Source organism: Labrus bergylta, chromosome 7 (assembly GCF_963930695.1).
Source record: "Labrus bergylta chromosome 7, fLabBer1.1, whole genome shotgun sequence".
Lineage (NCBI taxonomy): Eukaryota > Metazoa > Chordata > Actinopteri > Labriformes > Labridae > Labrus > Labrus bergylta.
Window position 1 is genome coordinate 25433437 of NC_089201.1, and position 23293 is coordinate 25456729.

The window sequence follows — 23293 nt, forward strand, 5'->3', positions numbered from 1 at the left end:
ATAGGAGATATTGTTACTTTGAAACATGGCAAGGCGAAAGTTATTTCCCCGTTTTCCATCTTTCTGCAAACCTAAGCTCACTGGCTGCTGAATGTAGCTTCATATTTACTGAACATGAGTCACAGGATTTGTGTCAATCTTCTCATCTAACTCTTGGCAGGGAAGTGAATGAGCTTATATTTAAATACCAAATAATTCCTTAAAAACCTGCAACAGTAGCAAGGCCCAAGCACAGTAGGAATTCAGTCAAGATTTTTTAAATATAAAAACAGTTTATTGATTTATCAACAACTGCCAACTGTACAATCCTCAGGGATGATGAATCATGTATGCTACACAGGCTAACGTGTGCTTATGCAGAGACCATTCCTGTCGATGAGAAGATCGTTGTTGAATATTAGGAAATATTTATGAAAGCAAACTGAGCATACTGGAAATGGTGATGGCTTTTTTTTGCCACCTTTATGAGTAACCATGTAAATCTTGCACATCAGTCACAGAGTCAAACCAGAGAGGAAATAATTAACTCCTGGACTGATGACTAAACTTTGCCGAGTGTAGTTGAGAGAACAGGTTGAACGCAGGTCACAGCTGCTTATTCAGAAAAATCCTTTAGTCCTCCTGTTGAAAGATTTCAGTTTAACGGTCACTGAAAGCAGCCAGTGTCCTGTGTGATAGGTCTTTTTTTCAGAGATGAATATCTACTGAACAGGTCCAGAGGATAGAAATGGGTTGAAAACATGATTTTCTCCTGCCGCCTGTCCGGAAGAAAAAAGGTCCTTTCCAGAATTCTCCACTGTTTAAATCCATCTGATGAACGTCTGTGTTCCTGTGTTCTGTGTTACAGCAAATAGCGAAGAAAAAATGCTGTTGTCAGTAAAAAAAAAATCCAAATTAGATTTCCAAAAAGGTCATTCTGGACACCGACACAGAGGGGGAGGAAAAACTGAAATAGAATATCCTTTTACAAAGTCCTAATCTAATTTCCATCCCCAGAGGGGACATAAAATCATGGGGAAAACAAGAAAGAACCATCACAAGCGTAACTGGACACCAAAATATAAATCTATAAAAGGCCTTTTATTACTCCATTATGTACACTTTTCACAGGACCTCCGAGGAGAAGCTCCAGAGCGAAGCGCTGCTTCTAGTTGTGTCATGGAACTTTATCTCCACATTAAAAAGGACGAATAAAAAAGAAATATCCAACAAACAGAAAAACAGCAAGACATTACTTTCTTCTTAGTGTCTCAGGGAACTGCACTTGCTGTACAAGTGTTAGTTGTATGAGTGAGGAAGGGCAGAGCCATAAGATTACAGCATCCAGGGCCACAACGTCACCAACATCTCGCTCAGTCTGGCACTGCCAAACTTCCTGCCCATCCACCCCGGGGCACCAGGCAACATCCATGCTGTCTGTGTGAGGGAAGGTAGATGGAGGAAGTGTCTACTGTTCCTGAGCACGAGCATGCTCTGATCCAAAGCATTCTGTTCTAATAGATCACTTCATATACGGTAGCCTTCTTGTCACCCGAGCCTGTCACAATATACTTGTCGTCCGTCGAGATGTCACAGCTCAAGACAGAAGACGATTCCTTGGACTGAGAAAGATAAAAACATATTAGTCTTGGGGGCAGTTAACATTTTCAACCATCTTTGATGTAAAGAGGAGAGAATTCGCTGACTAACGGTTACGATTAGATTACAATGACATCAAGTTGTTGCCTGATGCTGCTCAGAAAGACTTCTATGTCAGGTCAATAATTCAGGTTCAGTTTTCACCGATGGGAGAGTACTGTCAGACAGCGGTCACTGCGCCCTTCCAACTGTGCATAACTTTGTGCGGGCTACAGACAGAGTGTATTGATCTGCATACCTGGAATATGCTGGCGCCATAAGGCGTCCTCCATGCATTCAACAGATTGTCCTTCCCCGTGCTCACGAACCATTTCCCTGTGAAGAAAGCCACAGTACAGTCAGCCTCTCGTGGACTTCAATACTACACATTAAGAATTTTTAATGTATTTAACCCTGAAAGCAAAATAGTTATTAAGACTTTAAAAAAAGAACCGTTTATATTTATTACACGTTAAGAAACAGGAAAGCGCTGTGGTTAGGTGTAGTGAGACATTTCTGATTAAGTATGTTTTCATACCACAATAAGCAAACTTGAGGGAGAGGACACAGCTCTCGTGCAGGTGGAGCTGATACTTGTCAGGCTTTGAGTGGTGGAGCACTTCCACATTACTGCTTTCCATGCCCACAGCGAGCCATTCTCCAGTTGGACAGTAGCCTAAAGAGAAGATCTAGAAAAGGGACAAAGCAGTGTTTACCGACAGTCCTGGAACTTAAAGGGAATACTCCCTCTTCAGTAAATCTGTGGATCAGTGTGTATTTGAGCAATGTGTTGCGAGTTAGAGGATCGTACCTGTGAAGTGAAGTCATGCTGTTGCAGCTGCCGACCTTCCCTCAGATCCCAGGAGCGAACAGTGTTGTCAAGACCGCCTGTCCACAGCTTAGTGCCATCATGGGATATATCAATACAGCTAGCACCATCCGTGTGACCCTGGAACTGCCTACAATCAAAGTCAGAAGGCAAACAAATATTATTGACTTATACTTTCAGAATGACTCACACAACCACAAGTCTGTCAAGAAGCCAAAGCCCACGCAAGAGTGAATAAGAGTTTTTTTTTTCCCCCCTACCTAACGAGAGTCTGGTTGTGCAAGTCCCAAACGGCAATGTTTCCATCGCTGCAGCAGGAGAAGCAGACTTTGGCGTCAGGGCTGATGGCCAAGGCGTAGCATGCAGGGGCAGAGGAGGTGAGCTCGGCCTTGATGCGGGGTGTCGGAGAGGCCAAATCCCAGATCGTCAATGTGCTGGCCTCGCCTCCAACAATCAATGTGCGGCCATCAGGCAGCAGCTTACAGGAGCGGATGTAGTTATCCCTGTTCTGTTGCAGAGAGGAGAACGCAGATCAATACATGTTTAAGGCAGTAGAGCTAGAGAGAGTTAAGGAAAGAAGATGAAAACCCTTCTGTCATAATAAAACCACACTTTGGATTCTGCCAATCCTTCACTGATTGAATAAGATTTCAAGCTTTACATAATGTTCATCATAAGCTTCATGACTATTTTCTCATGTAAAAACTGACCCAAGCATTGGCTCCATTTGTGTACCATTGAATTAGCTGTAATATTGTCAGTGAGATATGTGTTCCTTGTATTTAACAGACGATTATCAGATATTTATTGGAAAACAGTTCCATGTCCCTTAAAAAAGAAAAAGAAAAAAAACAAAGAACTGGCTAAAGAAAAGTTCCTAACAGATGAAATGTAGCGGCTCTCACCAGACAGTCCAGTTGGGACACTGGGCTCTTGCTGCCCGGTTGGCTAATGTCCCAGATCTTGACACAACCTTTGCCACCAGTGTAGACATGACGTGTTGGGTTGCTAATGGTAACAGCGCAAACGACCTCGCCGTGGCTCAGCGTGTTGATCTGACGGGCGTGGCGTGGGATACCAGGGCCAATCAGGGCGTCGGGGGGGAAGGGAACAGGCTGCATCTGCCCGTCTGCACTGACGTGAAAGGAATAAGCCCTGATGGGGGGAAAAAAAAGGCACGTGTAACTGTTTAATATCTTTAAAATGCTTTTACATTCTGAACAATTGTCAAAGCACTTTGTAAACCCTTGTTTTTAATGTGCTATACAAATTAGGTTATTATTATTAAATGTATGACTATAAAAAAACATGGTGAGAGGCTTACGGTTTGCCACCAGAAATGGATGTGAGGCTGGCTGGAAGGCCGGGTGCTCTCATGTGGGTGTGAGGATCAAACCCCTAAAAAGTGAGGAGATGGAAACCTTTTAAAAAAAAATGATCATTTCATGACATCTGATGGCAGTCACTGGAGGTCTAAATTTCCCCTGGGACACTTTCACAGACAGATATGAGAAGGGTATTGATCTTTTCAACAAACTTGGTAAAAAGGTTGATTAGTGTATTGTTAAATGTCAGATAACTTTAAACTAAAAGCTGATGGAAAGCTAAATAAAAAGGGCAGGATGGAGCGTTACCATTGGGGAGCGTCCATAGGCTGCAGCTGCTGCGGCACTCATCTGAGGGGAGATGTGCAGACCAGCATACACACCAGGACTAGTCAGGCCTCCGTTCATTTCATGATGACCCATCATGGCAAAAGGGGTCGGGTAGGAGCCTGCGATGGACAGAGGGGTACGCAAAGCTGGGGCTGCTACAGTGGGAGACAGAAGGGGGATGTTGGTATGTGATATAACAGTACATAAGAAGAGGATGGAAAAACGATTATCTCAGTTGTTAGAGAGGAAAAAGGCTGGTACCAACCAAGAGCCTCCATGCCTGGTGGTTTGCCCAGGATGGGTCTGAGCCCGGGAGTGGAGCTCGTGCCAGGGGTGGGGGCATCATTGCGAGGTGTGGGGGTGGTGGACTTGAGGCCAGGCGTGGAGGATTTGTCATTCTGTCGAGGGAACGAGAGAGCAAGCACAATCACAATCCGGGAAAGCAGGCACTGTGCAGACTGACAATTTGAGAGCAAACTGAACTTAATCCAATCTAATTCTGACAACCCTCATAGTCCTGCAGAGCCATAAACTGCTATTTATTCTAAAACCTATTATGACCACAATGGAGATGGGGCTGTTTTTATCCCCTTACTGCTTTGGCTTTAATCTTTTAGTGAGGCAGAGGGAGAAACATCCTGGAATAGTTAAATACATTGAGCTATTAACAGAGAAGACCTGACTGATCCTGATGCGGGACAATATTATCCCTGACGTTTAGTCATGCACTTAGAGCACCAACAGCCATTCCTAATCCACTGCAGAAAACGTCCCAGATTTATTTGCACATATCCCTGTGCTCTCTCTCTCTCTGCAATTCTCATTTAAACCCTCTCTGTCCTAGTTTGTTGCAAACTCTTGGTGTCTTACATGACTGAGCTCCTTGGTTTTGGAGGATGGAGTGCTTCCAGAGGATGCCACTGATGCTGGGCTATTGGGCGTGTCCTTCTTTGGCGGCCGAGGCTTGTCTATGCCATTTTCAGGCGGCGAGTGTACGGGGCTAGCGCGTGGAGTGGCAGGATCCTGGAGAAATGCAGAAAGTTTCAACGCTCACGTAAAAGCTTCATCTTAGCTCGCATCAATACGCCATTTACTAGAAGCTGCTGCTCTGCTCACCTCATTAGACACGTCCACGACCAGGTCATCACTTTTCTCTCCATCACTGTCCTGTAGAGATAATTGGCAAATAAGACACCTTCACAAAGATTTTTTTCTTTTCTTTAAAAAAAAAAAAAAACTGTGTAAAATACATCTGAAACCACGTATTACTTAAACATTTTGGAATATAAAATGGTGGTTTTCAACCTTTAGACGGAGCCAGGATAGCAGTTTCCCTAAGTTAACCAAATCCTGGTTGTAGCTAAACATTCAATTGGCACAAGGGAGTGCTATCTACTTTCTTATCATATTTTCAGCAAGAAAAGTGATGAAGTATATTTTATGAAATACCAAACATTTCCTTTGCAGACTTACATATCTGCTCATGCTGTCTTTCTCCTCCACTTTGCGTTTTTTAGAGTCCAAACTGTAGTCAGAGGAGCTGCGGTGCTTCTCACTGGCTGTGCGTAAGCTTTCCGATGGGGATATGGAGTTATTCTGCAAAGAGAAAATCCAAAAACACTTTTCTCATCATTTTGTCTGCAATCGCACAACAACAACAACAACAAAAAACACACAGTCATTCATCAGTTACAAATTCACAGAGAACACACTGAGCCAATCCAAATACTAAAAGCGCCTCATTCACGTTATGGATGCAGCACACTCTTAAAATGCAGCTGCGGGCCCACTCCAAGCAGTACCCTGACACCAGCCAAGCCCGATCTCACACACAGGCCTGTGCCTGGCCAAACAACAGAATGGCCCATTATCTGAACTGAAAGGATGAGGGCTTGTTTTCTGTGCTGGGCTCCCTCCTCCTCATAACTGGACAACAAACAGCCTCACAGGGACATGAGCAGTGTGTTGTGGCTGAACAGAGGGCCTTTTCTCCAGAGTCTGTCAGGCTAAGCGCAAGAGAAAGAGATAGAGAAAGAGAGAGAGAAGGAGGAGGAGAGACACAGAAAGAGAGAGAGAGGAGGAGGAGGAGGAGGAGGAGGAGGAGAGACACAGAAAGAAAGAGAAAGAGAGAGAGAGAGAGAGAAAGAGAGAGACTGTATTTGTAGGCATCGGGCATTGATTGCCGCAGTGCAAAGTGTTCGGGCACCATGTCAACTCAGGCTTTGAGCTCTGATAAAGAAAGAGAATCTATATCCTGCCAGTGGGCACAGCAGCGTGGGACTGACTGGTGCTTCTTCATGGAGCACGCCTGCCCACACAAGCTGGGACAGCTCACTCCAAACACCAACAGAATGGGAGGAACTAGGCAGGTGTCCAGCTTCTTTCACAGTAGTTTGCCATCAGCCTATAAACTGCCAAGTCCCTCTGATTCGCTCTGTCCCTTTCCTCTGAAGACCAAAGCAACGACATGGACTAAATCGGTGGCAGCCCAAGGAAGCGAACAATGGCCGATGGACTAGCAGTCTGGGCAAAGGGCCACTGTCTGCATAATGGCTGACCTTTAAAGAGATGCTTAGCGTGACTCATTAACCAAAGTCACCACTCTGCTATCAGATGACCTGGGACAAGAGCACAGAAACAAAACAGTCCTGCTAATCGCCCCAGGAGTTCCATTTCTTCAGACATGACTGCACCCATTCAGCCGGCAGAAACACAATCTCACAGGCCCATCACAAGCCATCAGAGATCGCAGCCATTCAAATAAAATGCTTTAGCAGCTTCAGCCAGACGGGGTGGAGAGAAAGAGAAAGAAAAACAATTCTCCATTTGTGTTCATAAATATTCATCACATGCCAAGGAGGAGAATGAGTGAGCTGGTAAACAAGGGAGACAGTAGAAGGGATCAAATAAATCCTTTAAGAAGGGGAAGTCCAGGTCTTTCTTTAATTGTGATGAAATTACAAGGCTTCTAATCTCTCCAGCATGATACCAGTCATTTCCCTTCTGGATTAAAAGCACAGGACTTATATTCCAAACCTCATTTCCAATTAATCATTTTATTGAAAGCAGATTACAACAGTGCATGAAATCAGCAGTGGCATGCTGTTAACAGGATTTTTTTTTCCACCTGACTTTTGCAGTTGAGACGATAATGATTCATTAAACCAACAAACAGTGCAACGAAAACAGCTGTGGGTTTGGACACTCACCGTGCTCTCTGTGTCCCAGACGTTACAATGGCGGTCAAGGTGATGATGAAACCAAGTGGCGCAAAGGGAAAAAAACAAGTCAGTTAGCATATCATAACAGATGCTTCTGGCTGAACGTGTGAGAATCAACTGCAGGGCACAGGGCCCCTTTTATCGCCGAGTGTTGGAGCTGTTGAATAGCTTATGCAGTCATAGGCTGGGAATGTACCAGCTCATTACCCAGACAGAATGTGAACAGACAGGATGAGCTCCTCACCTAAGGGCCCTACCATTCTGCTTTAGAGAGTGACAAGCATGCTGCACTAAATTGGTTTTACCTCTATGCAATAATGTTAAATTAATATATGTGTCAGTTCTTCTAAATAAACCTGCTAAGCAGCGATATGCCCGAGCTCAACTCCTCACCTCTGTGCTCCAGATCGTGGTGGTTCTTCTCGTCCTTCACTGGGAGGTGTGCTTGACTGCCCAGGGCCCCTAGTGCCAGCAGGCCTGATCCAGAGCCGGTCACAGGGGGGATGCCGGGCGGCTGCAGGCCTGAGGGATGAGGTGGGAGCTGGATCGGAGGGCCGTGAGCAGAGTGGGAGAGGTGCTGCGCCTGGAGCTGTTGCTGCTGTAAGTAGACAAGAAGACAGACAGACACCGAGTGGGTCATAGAGATAGGGCAAGGAGAAACCACACACTAAACATGATGCTGATCAGTTAAACCCTGGATGATATTAGCACATCGACACATCTATTACTGTCAGGATCAGACAGCAATTTCCCCGTCCGTGCTATTTCTAAATCATGGCCAAAGTGGCATAAGCCCTACATCTTTGCTGAGGAGGAAAGAAGTTATGACTAACGATCAACTGCTCAACTTGTCTAATGCAGAACACGCAGGGCCTGCAGGCATTCACTCACACAGAGTTACAGCTGCATGATTAGCTTTAAAAAAAATTATGAAACAGCAGAGCAAAGTTTGACACACACCACAGATGGACTGGAAATAATTTCTCATCAGGTAAACTAGCACATTTCACACTGCAGGACCACAGCACTGCTGCCATAGGCGAGTTAAGCAATCCTCATAAGGATCATGAAGCTGAGCAGGAATCTGTGAGCCTGTGGGCTAAACAACTACCTGCTTTTTAAACTCTTCAAAAACACGACCAGTGTCTATTTACTATTCATGTTCCTGGATTAACAGAACATGAATCATTTGCACACCCAAACTTTAAGAGACCGATGTAACACTAAGTGCCCGAAGTTGGCACTCCTTCCCTCTCACTCTGAGTATTTCAGTGTGTGTATGTGTGTGTATGCACGTCTGGAAGACTGCTGCGGGAGCCAGGACCAGGGGTCCCATGCTGGCACTCAGTCAACCCTCCAATATTCACCATCAATATTTGAAAGGCACAGGGAAATGGATGGGAGTTAAAAGGCACTCAGCATTGAAGTAAGCAGTTTAAAGCAAGGTTAAATAATACTTAGCTGAGACACCAATAAAAACATCAGCAATTTATTACCCGTCTACGAGCCAGCTGAATAATTCAGCTGCTGTTACAGCATGCATCTCCTTTCTTTTAAAAGGCCCACTTCAATCAGAGAACAACTACGGCCACTTTGTAATGACTGGGTAGCTGGTATGACGCATAGAACAATGAGGTGACCCAGACTAACATGGAAAACATACATTAACTCAGTAGGAACATGCTTTAAATGTCTTCATCTCTCTTTTTTTAAACAGATTCATCAACTGGCAGATATTTTTTTTTAAATGTGTCCTTAGAAATCATACCTGGAGGGACTTTTTAATTGCCTTTGCCGTCTGATGTATATCTGCCCTGAAGGTAGAGAATACGGGATCGGAAAAATCTAAGGTTTTTAACTTGCAACCTTTTCCTTAGCTCTATAGGACAGATGTCAATCCAATTACAAAATGGTACGAGGACACACAGGGACAGAGAGGGAGAGAGAGTGCGAGTGTGTTATAGTATTGTGTCCATGAGGGAAATTAAGGAGCCAGTTCATTGGCAGGGGAGAGCCATCCTTGCTCATTGTGTTTAATGAGGCACTGATGGGTAATATGCATGGTTGATCAGCGAGAGCCCTCATTAGAGGGCCATAAATGAAGACAATAATAAATAAAGAAAGGAGTCTGGCCTATTTCCTCTAACTTAATATTCTAAGATAAAGACCCACTCTTTGCCCCTTTTTTTTTTTTTTTTTAGAGTGTACGTACTTAAAAAAAACACACAAAAGGCAAATCAAGCAAATGTATTATAGTGGTCTCTAGTGTACTCAGTACACCAACTACTATACTGAAAAGCATAGCACTTGAAAAGGAAACGTGTACAAGCCCTTCAAGCCCAGATGTGTGCACACACTAAGTGCATTAAAAAAAAAAATTAAAAAAAAGGCACTGCTACCGCTTTGCATCTCAATCATCTTATGTTTTAAATGGTTGGGTTACAAAAGCCACGTTTCCACCAAGCAGTCCGGTTCAGTTCAGTATGGAACCCATTTATTGGCGTTTCCACCGTCAAAAGTTGGGAATGGTACCAAAATAAGGGAGCCGTACCGTCCTCCTTTTTTGGAACCCTTCTGTTGGGGTGCCATGGGTACCAATCCCACCCTAAAGGGTCCCTTGTTTACCGTGCCCCTGTTCTACTTGAACATTTAACTTAATTAACAGGGGGCTACACTGTGTTGAGCTGCTATGATGTCATCTGGCTTACACTCGGCTTACCAAATAAGGGTATGGTTGTCTGTGGAAACGCAAGCAAGTTCTGGGTTTACCGTACCAAACTGTACTGAACCAAACCCGACTGCTCAAAGAAAACTCTCTCACTCACTGGGACAAAGGTGGTGTTATCTGAACTACATCTTGGCTGACTTTTTTTTTTTAATTTTTGTGCTTTATCTATTCAAACAGGAAGCACCACCTGTCAGGTTCATCTCCACGCAAGCAGATGCCCTAGATGCATCCTATTAATGGCCCTCAGCCCCATCAATAAGGCATGCAGCTGGCTCCAGGATACTGCCTGTCTGCCTGGCACGCTCTTTCACCCCACCTTGCTTTACAATATGCATGAGGATTTTGGCATGCCTACTGAGCTTCTCCTCGATGAATAACTAATGGACAGGCATTCGTAAAACATAGAGTAGCTACATTTCCACCTCCTCTGACATGACCACCCAGAGTGACTTTGGTGGAGACCTAACAGTCTCTTAAAACAGGCTGATACCAAAAAGAGAGCGTAATACAAAAGTCATGAATGGCTTGTCCAATATTTTTCAAATAACTCCTCTTCACCAGACTTGCATTTTTTATTGTTTCCAGAACTGGGTATAAATTAATCTGCATTACAAAGTCCCCCTTACATGTACACACAAAACCCCTCATTTTTCATCACCACGACGATACAAATTTGGCCTTGATTGTCAAATATGCTCAATGAAATAAAGGTGGGCACATTTGTTACTGAACCCAGTCATACATGTGGAAAAATAAATACATGTTTCCATTCAAGGAAAAATATTTAACATAAAACATGGACCTAACAACAAAGTATGGCCCATGTCAAGAGCCCTCTCAAAGTTAACATTCAAACTTATATTTCCGAATGCTGCTACTCTTTGGCTCCAATTTTCCAATTATCATAAGGCTGGTTGGGACTCAACTTCTTATGCTTTAGTTTCTTCCCACTAAAACTGTCCATCATAATGCTTCTTACTTTTAACAGAGAGCAACACTGAAAAGACGAAAGCTAGAAATGTAAAGGCACCACAAGAATCAAATATTGTATCGTGAAAACACATGCACCTGAAGAACCAACACATGAAACCAGCTTTGCTTAAGGACGACTGCTGCATGCATCCGCTTTGATGAAAGATTAATACAGCAGCTGTTCCAGTCAACATATGGGGAAAACTACTCTCCATCCATTTGTAAGACACCTACTCAGACAAATTCTGTTCAATTATCCTGGAACAAAAGGTCACCAAGGGGCCATTAATTGAATTCCAATAAAGTCAGCCTTTAGGTCCTTGCTCTTAGGCACGCTAAAGGCTCTGCAAGATTCAACTGTAGAATTAAGATCACTGATAGCCTCAGTGCTGCACCGAGGGTGACACCCCATCAGTTCAGCTTTATGAGGGCAGGATGACCACAGTTGATAAATGAGCGGATGGTGTTTTGAAGCAGGCATGAACACCATATACTAAAGCGCAGTGCTGTGGTGGTGAGCAAAGAGAAGTGTGCTGCAGAGCTCTGATAGCCGTCTGCTGTCCGTACTGTATCGGCTAGCTCGCAGCACGGCTAGGCTGCGTTCTGCTCACCCTCAGCCTTTTAATTCCCACAGCTATCCAGGTCAGCATGAGGGATGAGGCTCCTCGTTAAAACCTTAGCCAATTAAAGCAATACAAGCTGCAAAGGGGATCTCAAGAGCTCTCAAGCTTACATTTATAAACACACAACAAGGCAGTGAAGATGCCAAAGAGACCAAAGCGGGAGCAAAAGACCAGCTCTCTGGAGCCGTATTTGCTGTGCATATAGTTTGAATGTAGCGGTGGAGAATAAAGTGCTATATGTGAGGAAATATTTACGAGTCAAGAAGATGCTAATTAAACTTCATAGGTGGTGTATTACATTGTAATCAATTAACAGTTCAGACTAGTTGGTGCAAGAGTAAGACATGGAAAAGCATGATTTCTAACTAGTGATCATCTTATGTGCAGGTTAGTCCCTAATCAAGGTCAAATAAAGGAATAAAAAGGGGGTATACACACGGTGAGAGGCAGATTGGGAAGTCCACGTACCCCGATGATAGCATTCAGCTCGGTCATAGTAACCTGCTTAGCCCTCTCCACTGCCTGAGCAACCTGCTGCTGGTGCTGTGGGGAGACATTTACAGACAATGAGTGAGGCATGCCAACATCTATCACACATCACTTCTAATTATATTACATTTCACATCTCCCCCCCCCCAAGCACTGCTTCAAACTTTTAAAGAGAGGGCCAAAAAAAAAATTACTCAAAATTGCTTAACCTGACATATGACTTTAAGCAGTGTCTTTTAATTCAGGAAATAGGTGGCTTTTATGAATAGTGACAATGTTCGCTGCATTCAAAACTTACCTCTTGAGACAGGAAAGGCATAATTTGAGCTAAAATTGCGTTGAGCCGTTTGGCAATCTCAGTCTGCAAAACAAAAGAGAAGCAAAATGAGACGATAAAGTATGAAACAAACAGTGACTTCAGCTAACCCCGCCTTTAATGTTTACACCGATTAAGTCAATTACTGCGGCAATCAGAACTGCTTGACTCAACATCCTCTAAACAGCGTGATATTGACATTTGAAATATTTAAAACATTAGGAGAGCCCAGGGGGATGGAGCACAGCTGTGCTGAGAGTGCACTCCATGCTAAACGGATATGAGCAGGCAGAGTGCTGCTGTGCTGAGAGGATCCTCTCTAACTCTGCCCTCCTTCCCCTCATCTCCAACAGTGCTGTCCTGCAGTTAACCTCGGCGCTAAACCACACAACCACACCCCAGGAAGTGAGGTCCACAAACCAGACTGCACTGTTTACTTACATGCGACAGTGCAGGCGGTTTACATTAAGCGTTAGAAATGCAGAGTGAGCAAAGTTTACAAACCATAATGACCTCAAGAGCACCTTAAAATCTGTGATCAATACCATTAGAAGACAGCTTCCAGCATGCAGTGTGTTGGAGCTTTGCCTTCCCAAGACCAAAGCCTTGTCCATTTTCTAACTGCACTAAGCTGTCTAGCCCTCCGCCCTCCCAACCTCACATCCACCCGCACAGCTCTGGCTCCATTCTTCCGCTTGTCTACCAACTGCCATGGCAACGGCTACAACCCTATCTTGCTAGGATCATTATGCAAATGGCACCTCTGCTTGACCGTAACAGGGTTTTAAAATCATATTACGTGCTTAGAGGCAGGTCATTAAATTGAATTTTCAGCCTGTCGATCACATGAACGTAGCAAATGAATCATGGGTAAAAAAAAAAAGGAGCAACGGGAAAAGGTGTGTGTGTGCTCCCTCCCCCTATAAAAACGCCGCACAGCCGGCTTGTTCTGCCTCCTTCTTCTTCCAGGGGTGGGAGATGAGATTCTCAGGTTGAACGTCTGCGCTGGGAGCAGAAAAATAACAGTGCCAAAGCTCCATCATCTATGGAATTTATGAGCTGCAGTTCAACCCAAGGCCACTGCGGAACACAAACACATCACAGGGATTTTCTCAGATTTTTCATTTGGAGCAGCACACACAATGTACTTTGCAGACCGCCAGCTTATTTATTACACATGGCAGAAATGCCAGGCAGTTTTGGCAGCCAGATGTATTACCTCTGAGCAGAGCCAGAGAGATTGGAGAGTAATGTCCAACAGAACAAGACCTGCTGACCCAAGCTGCAACATGGACAGCCACTTACCCGAACGAGCCAGCAGGACAAACAACAAGCCCAAGATGAAATATCACATGAAACAAAGTAAAGCCCTAGGATCAGAGGCAATAACGTGAAACAAATATATGGCAACGTGTATAATACAAAGTACAATAGTCCAGGAGATACTGCTTATAATGACTTGATTACCGTCTGCAGACACTGAACTCCAATCCCCTCTCACACACTATAAATGTGACCTACAACCAATAAAGCACTAGAGGGTTAGATAAAGGTTTTATGGGCATTAGTATTAATACAATGTAGTAAGTGCTCTAGCAAGGGCTCAAGAACGCCCTTAGAAATGGTTGAAAAGCTACAGAGCCTGTATAATCCATGTTTGTAGAGATAAGCCATGTCAATAGCAGTCGAACATTTGACAGGATTTGTGAAAAGGCCTTGAGCGCACAGTCCACTCCTCTGTAGCTTAGTGTCATGGTGACAGCTGGCTGAGAGAGGTCAGGAGGTGGCTGATCCGCTGTGCCCTAAACAACTGGCAGCCTCTACACTCTCACCACACAACATGCAAATGCACGGAAAAGGCATCAACTCGGCTTGCCAGTGCTGTCAAAATAGATACAGTGCAGTGCTAGCAGGATTTTTTTTTCTTCCCCTCCCCGGTTCTGCCAGCAGATAAAAATGGGGCTGTTGTCACTTTAAGTAGATGACAGCTCGGCCCTCGAGAGGCCAGCTTTGCGCTGCTGCTACACAATTACAGGTACTCGGACCTGTGTAGCACCACTTTAAGAGCACTCTCAGGCTCGCTTGTCAATGGCGTGCGGAAAGGTATTCACTCGCCTGTTGCTATCAGCATTGGGGAAAAATGGAGTCGAGACACTGATGAGTATTAAATACAGAGGGAGAAACCACTAGCAGTGTTGGTCACATGATCTGTCTAAATAACACTTGACTTGTCTGATTTAGAGGGCCTGCAATTTGTCCAAGATGGTAGCATTGCCTATTTCCAGATTTTGTAGTGTACGGAAATTAGACTAGCACTTCACTTGAGGCTCATCAAAGCTAGAAAATGAGGCAGTTTTTTTTTTTACTATTCTGAGATGTTTCACAAAACCTGAGAGTCCTCGTTAATGTGAGGAAAGTCCAGAATACATTTCTAATTGACATTTTAAATTGTCTGTATTGATCCCAGCAAGGCCACAAGTCTGCCAAAATCAACGCATGAGTCACGACTGTAATTAACTTTGTGAGCCGCAGCAGTCAGGTGCTTTTCAGAGTCTAAGTGATCTTAAAACAATAAACTCTCCAGGACAGAAAAAAAAAAAAAAAAAAAAAAAAGAACATCAAAGCCTTCTTCATTATAAAATACTAGCTTTCTGGTTTTTGTAAATGGACCTGAAACCCAGGAGTCAACAACCAGTAATCATTACCCTCTAGTCCAGTCCGACATGACAGAATGGTGATGTGGGAGCACTGATGGCTTGGAGAGCCACAGTTTCTTTAACCACACGTCACTGCACACCTCTTTAAAAAATGAACACTGCAATCTGCTGGCTGACAAAGTTTTCTTTGGCTCCGTGTATGACAGATTGTTCGCTACTTAGCAAGTGCCTTTCACAGCCACAGTTTCTTCTTGTGTTAAGACTATACCTAACACCCGCATGATATTGAAGACAAACTCTGGATGATAGTAATTAATGGCTGACATCACACAGTAGAAATTAGCTTTTTTTTTTTTTTTTTTAAATCTACAAACAATGAGAGAGGGATCAGATGAAATGCTGTCATGCCAGTCAGAGCTGTTCCAGTGTGTGCATTCTGAAATCTGAATTATTCTCCTGCACAGTAATGAAAAAGGCACAGTTACAGGAATGGATCACCTAACCGTGGAATGAATCTTCTGGCAGGGAAAATAATATGCCTATGTGCATCCAATAATCCATCCCAACCCTGCCTGTTAACCACTCCCCTCTTCTCCTCCTACTCTTCCACCAGAGCTGTAAGCTGGGGAGCTGCTTGGACGGGGCCCACACTGTTTGCTCACAAACACGCCGTTCAGCAGGTTAGGGCCCCACTGATGAATTATTCAGGCACTTCCATCAGCTCTGTTGAGGTTCCTGATAAAAGTCAGGCGCTAAAATGGATCAGTCGATTAACCTGTTTACACAGAGCCGAGCTGTCGACCCCCACCCCCCCAGCTCTATTCTCCTACGTGTCTCTCTGGCTCCCATCCCCCCTCCTCTTTCTTCTGGTTGGCGATAAGTGCCTGACAGAAGCTATCAGAGCAGCTCGAGCCCTGACAGACATGTGGCAGTGTGACACACTACCCTGGTCGCTGATGGATCACCCCACCGCACCAAGCCGCCGCGCTGCCATTATCATCATTAACCAAGCCGAGCTGTGGTAGGAGAGGGGACAGCCCAACTGGTTTAAGAGCAGCATGCATGGGAATCTCTGGGTTACTCATTCATACAATCTTTATCTCAATCTTAATCATCAGTGTGATTGATCTGTGGAGCAATAGCAGATAGGATCTTTTTGATGAAGATAAACGCACAATCAGTGACCAAAGGACTTTTGCCCCGGTCCTCTGATTACGATTCATCTTAAGAAGAAATACTGACCCATCAGCAATCCTCTCCCTTTAATCATTAAGTCAAAGGCTGAGCCTGCCAAAGTCTACTTTTAATCTTATCACAAGGCTGAGACTAATCCATGGCTTACACCAGTGGTAAATTTAACACACAAAAAGAGTCGCAGCAATTTGTGCATGCGGTGGTACAAGTTTGCAGTTGTTCTGCCTTGTTTGTGTGCAGTAGATCCGTGTGTTTACAGCCTATTAGCGCTGCTCAGTACACAGTCTATGAGCAGCTCCCCCTGGGTCTCACATCCCCTGACACTGTGAGAAACCACTGAGCTGCAAAATATGATGAACATGACGGCACCTACCTGTTTGTGCATCTCTATGTTCAGCCCGTAGGACATCTCGTAATACTGAAAGGAAGGCAAAACAATTTGTTGTGTTAATGAACAAGAAAGAAGAAGTCGGATGAACAAGCAAGCTGTGCTAACATTTACTGTATGTAGGCAGTAACTCTCATACACGTGCCTTTGGTTTTTATTTCTACACACATAATAATGTGGTCAATGCAACTTACATAGGCTACTTCAAATCATTTGGTTTTTTTTCTGGTTACAACACTGATTACATCATCCAATGGTTTTGACCATTTTGAAGCGTGATAAACTAAGAAAAGACAAAAAAGGAGTTCATTGAGCTGCTGACAGCGAATAGCCAATAAATCGATATTTGGTTGTTTATAGAGCGGGCAAAGAGAAGAAGGGGTCAGATTTATTGATCGCCCACCTTCATCCCTCAGATCTCCAGGATGTCTGTTTACTTAGCGTAACGCAATTGCTCAACACTCTTGATATATCAGGCCAGCTCGGTCTGTCTTGGCTGAAATGTAATCCGTGGAGCCCACAAGTGGCAGCCAGGGCAGAAATGGCTTTCCAGTCAGCCTGTATTTGATGAGGCCAATGCATTATTCAGTCCATTAGCTTCTTCGAAAATTACTCTCAAACAAGAGAGCCATTCTGTCTGAGATCAGAGCCCCACAGCCGGAACGCAACCCGACACCCAGTGCTGGCTGTGGGATACTTCCCTACATGTTTACCTAACCTCCTCCCGTCAGGCTGACATGTTGTTTTCCTGTGAGAAGAATGTTAAACTGAAGCTCGCATGTATTGGTTCAAGTCAACCCCGATGTGTTTACCTGGGACAACAGAGGCCTGACCGCAGAGGAAACCTTCTGACTGCGTCACGTCTCAGCTAAATCCCTGCGTCATACTATAGCACACCTGCTTTTCAACAGTTCGAATAAAAACGAATAATTTGGGTTCAAACAGAAACTAACATTAATACAGTGCACAGTGTACTGCAGCATGTGCTCCACGGCCTCCATTTTGTTTGCTGTGGTGCATTTCCCACGGACTGACTACTCCTGCCCTCCACCATCAGCTCACAGCTAATTTATGGCCATGCGTATGTGTGAGCGTGGAGTCTCCTAGGAGAATAATCAGATCAGCACGCACAGAGGGCAGCGCTGCGGTCGACCCTTTGAGATCAGGGGCGCGCTATAATGGAGCCTCAGCCCACAACCGCCCACTGCCCGCCTGTCAGGAAGAGCTCGCAGTAACAACCGGCTACATCAAACCCCCCGGGGGGCTTTCACAGGCCTGTACCTGACACTCAACCCGCCCTAACCACCACACAGGTGATCACAATAGCCCGTCTCACTCCACCCCAACTACATCTTCAACAAGCCTTGCAATTTGGAGCCATAATTGCTCCCTATTGTAACATAATCTTACCATGACATAGTGGCGCTGCATCTCCGTCTTCTCATTGGCCAGTTTGTCGTACTCCACCTTTAGACTAAAATAGAGGACAAGGTGTCAATTTCAGGCATCTCCATTTCTTGCATACCTCACTGACACTTAACCAATTGGCAGCAGTGTCGCTTTGCTTTCCAGCAAGAGTCAACAACCAAATATTAGCCTAAACCATTACATTTTTAAAAAAAAGGAGGGGAAATGTGGACGACTCGCTGCCACACGTTGGTGTGTTTGTGATAATTACCTGTGATACTGGGCTTGCAGGAACTGAAATTCATCTTTAATCCTGTCACAAGACTCTGCTACAGTGAATTTGAAGCCAGGCTGGCCAGGCTGATGTGGAGCCTGAAAGAAATCACATCAGTCCAGTCACAGAAAAAAATAACTTTATTCATCATTTTCCTTGCATTGTGTGTCCCACGGTGCTGACGGGAGCTGAATAGTTCTCACATTACTGACTACTTTCAGGATAATATCTCCTCTGCACTGGTGAGTAAGACATTACCACAGCAAAGAGGTGGCTCTGCTTCACACCTCCAGAAGCTAATAACACAACTTGAATAGGTTTTCACACCGAAAATGAAAATGTAATTTCAGATGTGAACTGCTGTCCTACTCAGCACAGTCATATGTTAGTGTACAGCTGAGTGAATATCTCCAGGCATGCAAACCATCTGCATCCATTTACCACTAAGTGCAGAGTCTGTGTAGCATAAATGTAGGCTATTGCAATATTGAAATTCGATGAGCTACATGAAGAGTGGAAAACGCTTTTTTTTTTTTTTTGTGTGTGGCAGACTTCAGAGGGAAACGGCACAGTCAGGATCCATGTCAACACTGTCAGATAAATATGTAAGCTGTTGGAAGTGTAGAGGAAGCGCTTCTTACCGGATGCCGGCCTTGTGGATACATCTTGTAATGTATCCTTTGTTTATGTCTCCAGTGTGCAGGTCCTTTGGCAAAATGGTTGAAATGTGCTCACAGCCACTCCAGTCTCAGCAGACAGGGGGTGAGGGTAGAAGGGGGAGAGAGGGAGGGAGGGGGGGGTTCGTGAAAATCCTGTGTTGGAAAATGACGCGTTTTAATCTGGCTGAAGGCGAGAAAAAACACAACAATTGCGTGCAGCCTTATTTGCAGGTTTTCCTAGAGCGCACAGCAAGTTCACTATGTTGCATGTATCTGGAGTCAAACAGCAGCACAAGTCCAGCGCTTCTGTCTTTTTGATGACCTTATTCGGTCAGTGGTCAGCGATACACTGAAACAAAATCTCCCCTTTTTAAACTGATGGAAAACACACACACACACACACACACAAATAAAAAAAGGAGCCACTTTGGCTGAGTGAAACGCAATTGTTTGCGTAAAAATTCGCTGTTTTGTGGCCCTCTTTTTGACCGATGTTCGCCAAATGACCAACAACGTTGCCGAGAGCAGCTGCTTTCACCTCCTGTTTGACTCCGCGTACAGCGATGGGAAACGGTGCGCCGCTCAAGCTTACGCCCTACAGGAAATAAAACTAAAGAGAATATCAACAGTTCTTGTAAATAGGCGACCAAACACAGGCTACATACCCGTGCGTGCGTCCCAGCCGTCCGCCCGACTTCTTTTTTTTTTTAAAAGAGGAAACAGAGTCGGCTATAATTCATGCGTTGAATCCCTCCTCATGTAAGCGTGGTGGACGCAGATCTCAACAAGCATCCTCTCTCTCTCTCTCTTTCTCCGGAGCGCAACCAAGCCACACTGAGGGAGTAGTTGGGAGAAAATTTGATGCGGTCGGGCTCGATTAAACTACTTTATTCTGCCCCGCGAACCATCCGAGAAATGTCCGCCTTTTTGGAGAAGGTTAATCCAAAAAAAAAAAACAAAAAAAAAAAAAAAAAGAGAGAGAGAGAGCGAAAACGTATATAAACACGGCTTCCAAAAATCTGTCTTCCGACTCGAAGAGGCTGGAGATTCTTTAAAAGCGTAACATGGTTCTCTCCACAATCTCGCATTTCCCTTCAGTTGTCCAGCTTACCCCCGGTTGCCACACACAGGCAGCAGCACTGAACTGCCGTGAAAGAGCCTATCTGTCCAATCGGATTACTCAGAAGGAGTGCGGCCACATCTGCCTATCGGAGAGCGACGGCCCCCACGTGGGGGTGCAACGATACATGACATCATCCCGCTGATCCACAAGGCATCATCCGTCCGTCCCACCATGTACAACAACAACAGCAGCAGCAGCAGCAGGCATTGATGTGCCGACGATGATATCCAAATTTGACAGAGACAGCACAAATTCCACATCCGCCTCTCATTAGGGTTTTTTTTTTTTTTTTTTTTTTAGCAGCCGAAATAAAGTTGATGAATTTTCGGGTGAGAACACCACCCAGTGGGGACGGGGAGTGAGGGAGGGAGGGAGGTGTGACTGAGATAGCTTACAACAAGAAGTCTTGATTTTTCCCCCACGAGGAAAAAAAAAAGAAGTGAGACGTGAACTTGTCTGTATAAGACGGATATAAAACCTGAAACAATATGCTGTGAAATATCGAAAGTATCCAATGTGCAGGTTAAACTCCCGCTACACCGTGAAGGACACATTATAATGCCCAATCCATCGACGATATCCTCAAAATTGAAGCGACCTGGCTAACTCGGCATACATTTTTTTTTTTTTTATGCCTTAAATATCTCACGCTTCTTTCACAACACGTCTGCGCACCTCTCCCTATCAGCATTTGTGTAATAGTTGCACTGCGGTGGGGGGGGGGGGAGGCGAGATGATTGCCTTTGTCTGATATGAACATCAGCCATGTCTGAGAGCAGCCTTGTTTTGAAGGATCAACTCTGCCCCCACGTGGGGTCTTCCTCTGCGGCTTTAAGGCCCGTCCACCAATGAGAGCGCGGTGCACTTACTCGCCCGCTTCCCATTGGCTGAGCCGCGGCGAGCCTGTCATTCACGAGGCAGCGCTGTCAATCAATACCACGCGGGGTCAAGCGCTGACAAATGCCTGTGCTCCTCGGTCCTCTGCCTGTGAATAGAGCCTGGAATGGCTGCTTAATTAGCTTCGAATGGCTTTTCTCTCCAGTTCAAACAATCTGTTACCACCACGTGGTAATGAGAGCCTACATTAAACAAAGGAAGAAAGGAAGCATGCAAACAGTTGTAACATTACAACCTGTAGTTTTTCTTTACATATGGGCCTATGTAGTGAGCAGGCTAAAGGCTCTTGTTTACCTTGACCAGAAAGGCTAATCGAGCTGTTCGAAACACAAGACATGAGTGTCATCCTAATACTGATGTTATGATGTATGGATGGATGTGGTGCTCCAATCAAAAGATGTAAAAAAAAAAAACAGAAAACACTTAATTTCTTGTTTTATTAATGATGAATACAAAATAAGCTTCTGAATGTTAATTTTCGACCGTGATAACAAGCCAGTGAAACATAGAAAGACAACACCAGATGCGGAAAACAGACTAATTATATTATCTCAAGACTTTTTTAATGTATAACACATGCTCAGAGTTGCTAAATGAGTCAGAGACAAGACGTGTAGTTTTTACACAAATGATCTTGTACAAACCATGCCTCATTATAGTCATCCTGATGAAAAGCATTCAAATGAATGACTTGAGTTTCAGTTTTGAGCATGTATAATGTGGCTGCTTCACAGGAGAGGTTTTTCAGGAATGCTGAGGTCATATTGTCATGTTAAGGTCTGAGATTGCCCAGCAGTCGTCTTACTTGTCATTCTTGTCAGCCACCTTGAGGATGTGGCATAACTGTGTTATTTCCAAATGTATGAAGGCAGTCTGTGAGAAAAAAAAAAACTCAAGCACACACAAGAGCCGGCGGGCTAATCTCAGCCAGGCACCCCCTCATGCTTTTCAATAGAGAGTGCTTGGATTAAAGGCAACAAAAGGCCGGGCCAAACCCCAGGGAGTAAGGGGTCTGTCCGCCCACTGAGACCCCCACACTGTTTATTTACACGGAAACCCCAGCCGCAGTGAAGCTCCCACCCCCAGGCATTACACACTGGCCTATTTGCAGAGGTGGCTCTAATTCTTGACAGAGCAGGGATTGTCCTCACTCCTGCCATTTTGAACTGAAACTCTCTTTCCAAATCAGATAAAGCTCTTGAGAAGGATTTCTTCCTTCACATCACAAGAACTGTTTTGGTTATTGTCCAAATTTCATACTCCACATTCTGTGAAAAAAAACACTCCACTAAGGCACTTTTTGAAATCAGGGTTTTTGAAGGCGCAGAACAAGGCAAAGATCAACGACCTGTTGGAGCGATTTATCATGAACGCATTTGGAGATTACACAGTATTGGCTCATTAATGTGACTCTGAGTTAATAAATGACTCGGCCATTTTTCTCTCTCATGCAGGCTTACTTTTTCTGTTCATGAGGCAGAAAACGAGGGCCCTGTTACTGCAGAGGCCGGGCTTTGTATTGCAGCAACGTACACTTCAGGGTACTGTGGCGTGCTGTTTATATGGAGATGCACACAGACATTCTGCACATTCACAAACAAACACACATGCGCAGTGTATTGGGGGTAAAACGTCATTCACAAGCAGGAGGCGGAAATTCACACACATACACACACATTCCAGGCAACAAAGGGCCCACAGTGTGTGGTGGAGAGATGAATTGGCTGCACTGTATAATCAGGATGAGTCATCAGACGGTAATCAATGAAAACAGGATGAAAGTCCTTATCAAAGGAGAAAAATGCAAACATGAAAAGTGTCTCAAAATAAAAAGAGGTCTTTGGCAGGAATTTGCTGCTGTACTTAACCCTCGGCTGAGGAGGACATGGAGCCAATTGTTTCTCTGCAACTAATATTCTCTGCTATCAAACAGCCTCTCATTGATAAATACAAGCACAGACATAAAAAGCTATTCCCTTCTCTGTGAATGGAGTTTACTTTATGTGAGTCCATTTTACAGTCAAGTAGAGGTTAAACACAGGTGAACCAGATCAGATTCAAATGTGAAACTTACCCTTTCTTCTTCCTTACATGAAGAGAACTATAAATATTTTTTTGTCAGTACTGTAAAAAAGAACGTAATTAGATTGCCTTCTTGTCTGAGAGATCCTCTTTGATTGTTCTCCTATTCTCTTCCCTTTTCAGAATATCTTCTTAAATGAATTTCCTGACAATATAAAGCCA

The 23293-nt window shown here is 44.4% G+C and overlaps 1 protein-coding gene across 1 annotated transcript; it reads right to left on the reverse strand.

Moving 5' to 3' along the window:
• Window positions 1-252: 252 nt before the first annotated feature.
• Window positions 253-20186, reverse strand: tle3a (TLE family member 3, transcriptional corepressor a). The gene is made up of 21 exons (XM_065957167.1): window positions 19695-20186; window positions 19012-19182; window positions 18368-18468; window positions 18100-18163; window positions 16675-16719; window positions 12433-12495; window positions 12114-12188; window positions 7709-7920; window positions 6003-6014; window positions 5575-5698; window positions 5218-5268; window positions 4972-5124; window positions 4367-4499; window positions 4081-4256; window positions 3771-3844; window positions 3352-3601; window positions 2707-2954; window positions 2429-2576; window positions 2156-2306; window positions 1877-1953; window positions 253-1601 (listed from the first exon to the last, which is right to left on the reverse strand). Exons 2-21 carry the CDS (start codon window positions 19033-19035, stop codon window positions 1494-1496), a joined length of 2289 nt encoding a protein of 762 aa, XP_065813239.1. The 5' UTR covers window positions 19036-19182; window positions 19695-20186; the 3' UTR covers window positions 253-1493.
• Between the last annotated feature and the right edge of the window lie 3107 nt (window positions 20187-23293).

Coding starts and splice junctions, on each gene's coding strand:
- tle3a (XM_065957167.1), bottom strand. CDS start 19,035: ATGTATCCACAAGGCCGGCATCCG. Junction 7,921..12,113: donor AGCTGAATGCTATCATCGGG/GTACGTGGACTT, acceptor GTCTACTTACAG/CAGCAACAGCTCCAGGCGCA. Junction 2,577..2,706: donor CACAACCAGACTCTCGTTAG/GTAGGGGGGAAA, acceptor CTTTGATTGTAG/GCAGTTCCAGGGTCACACGG.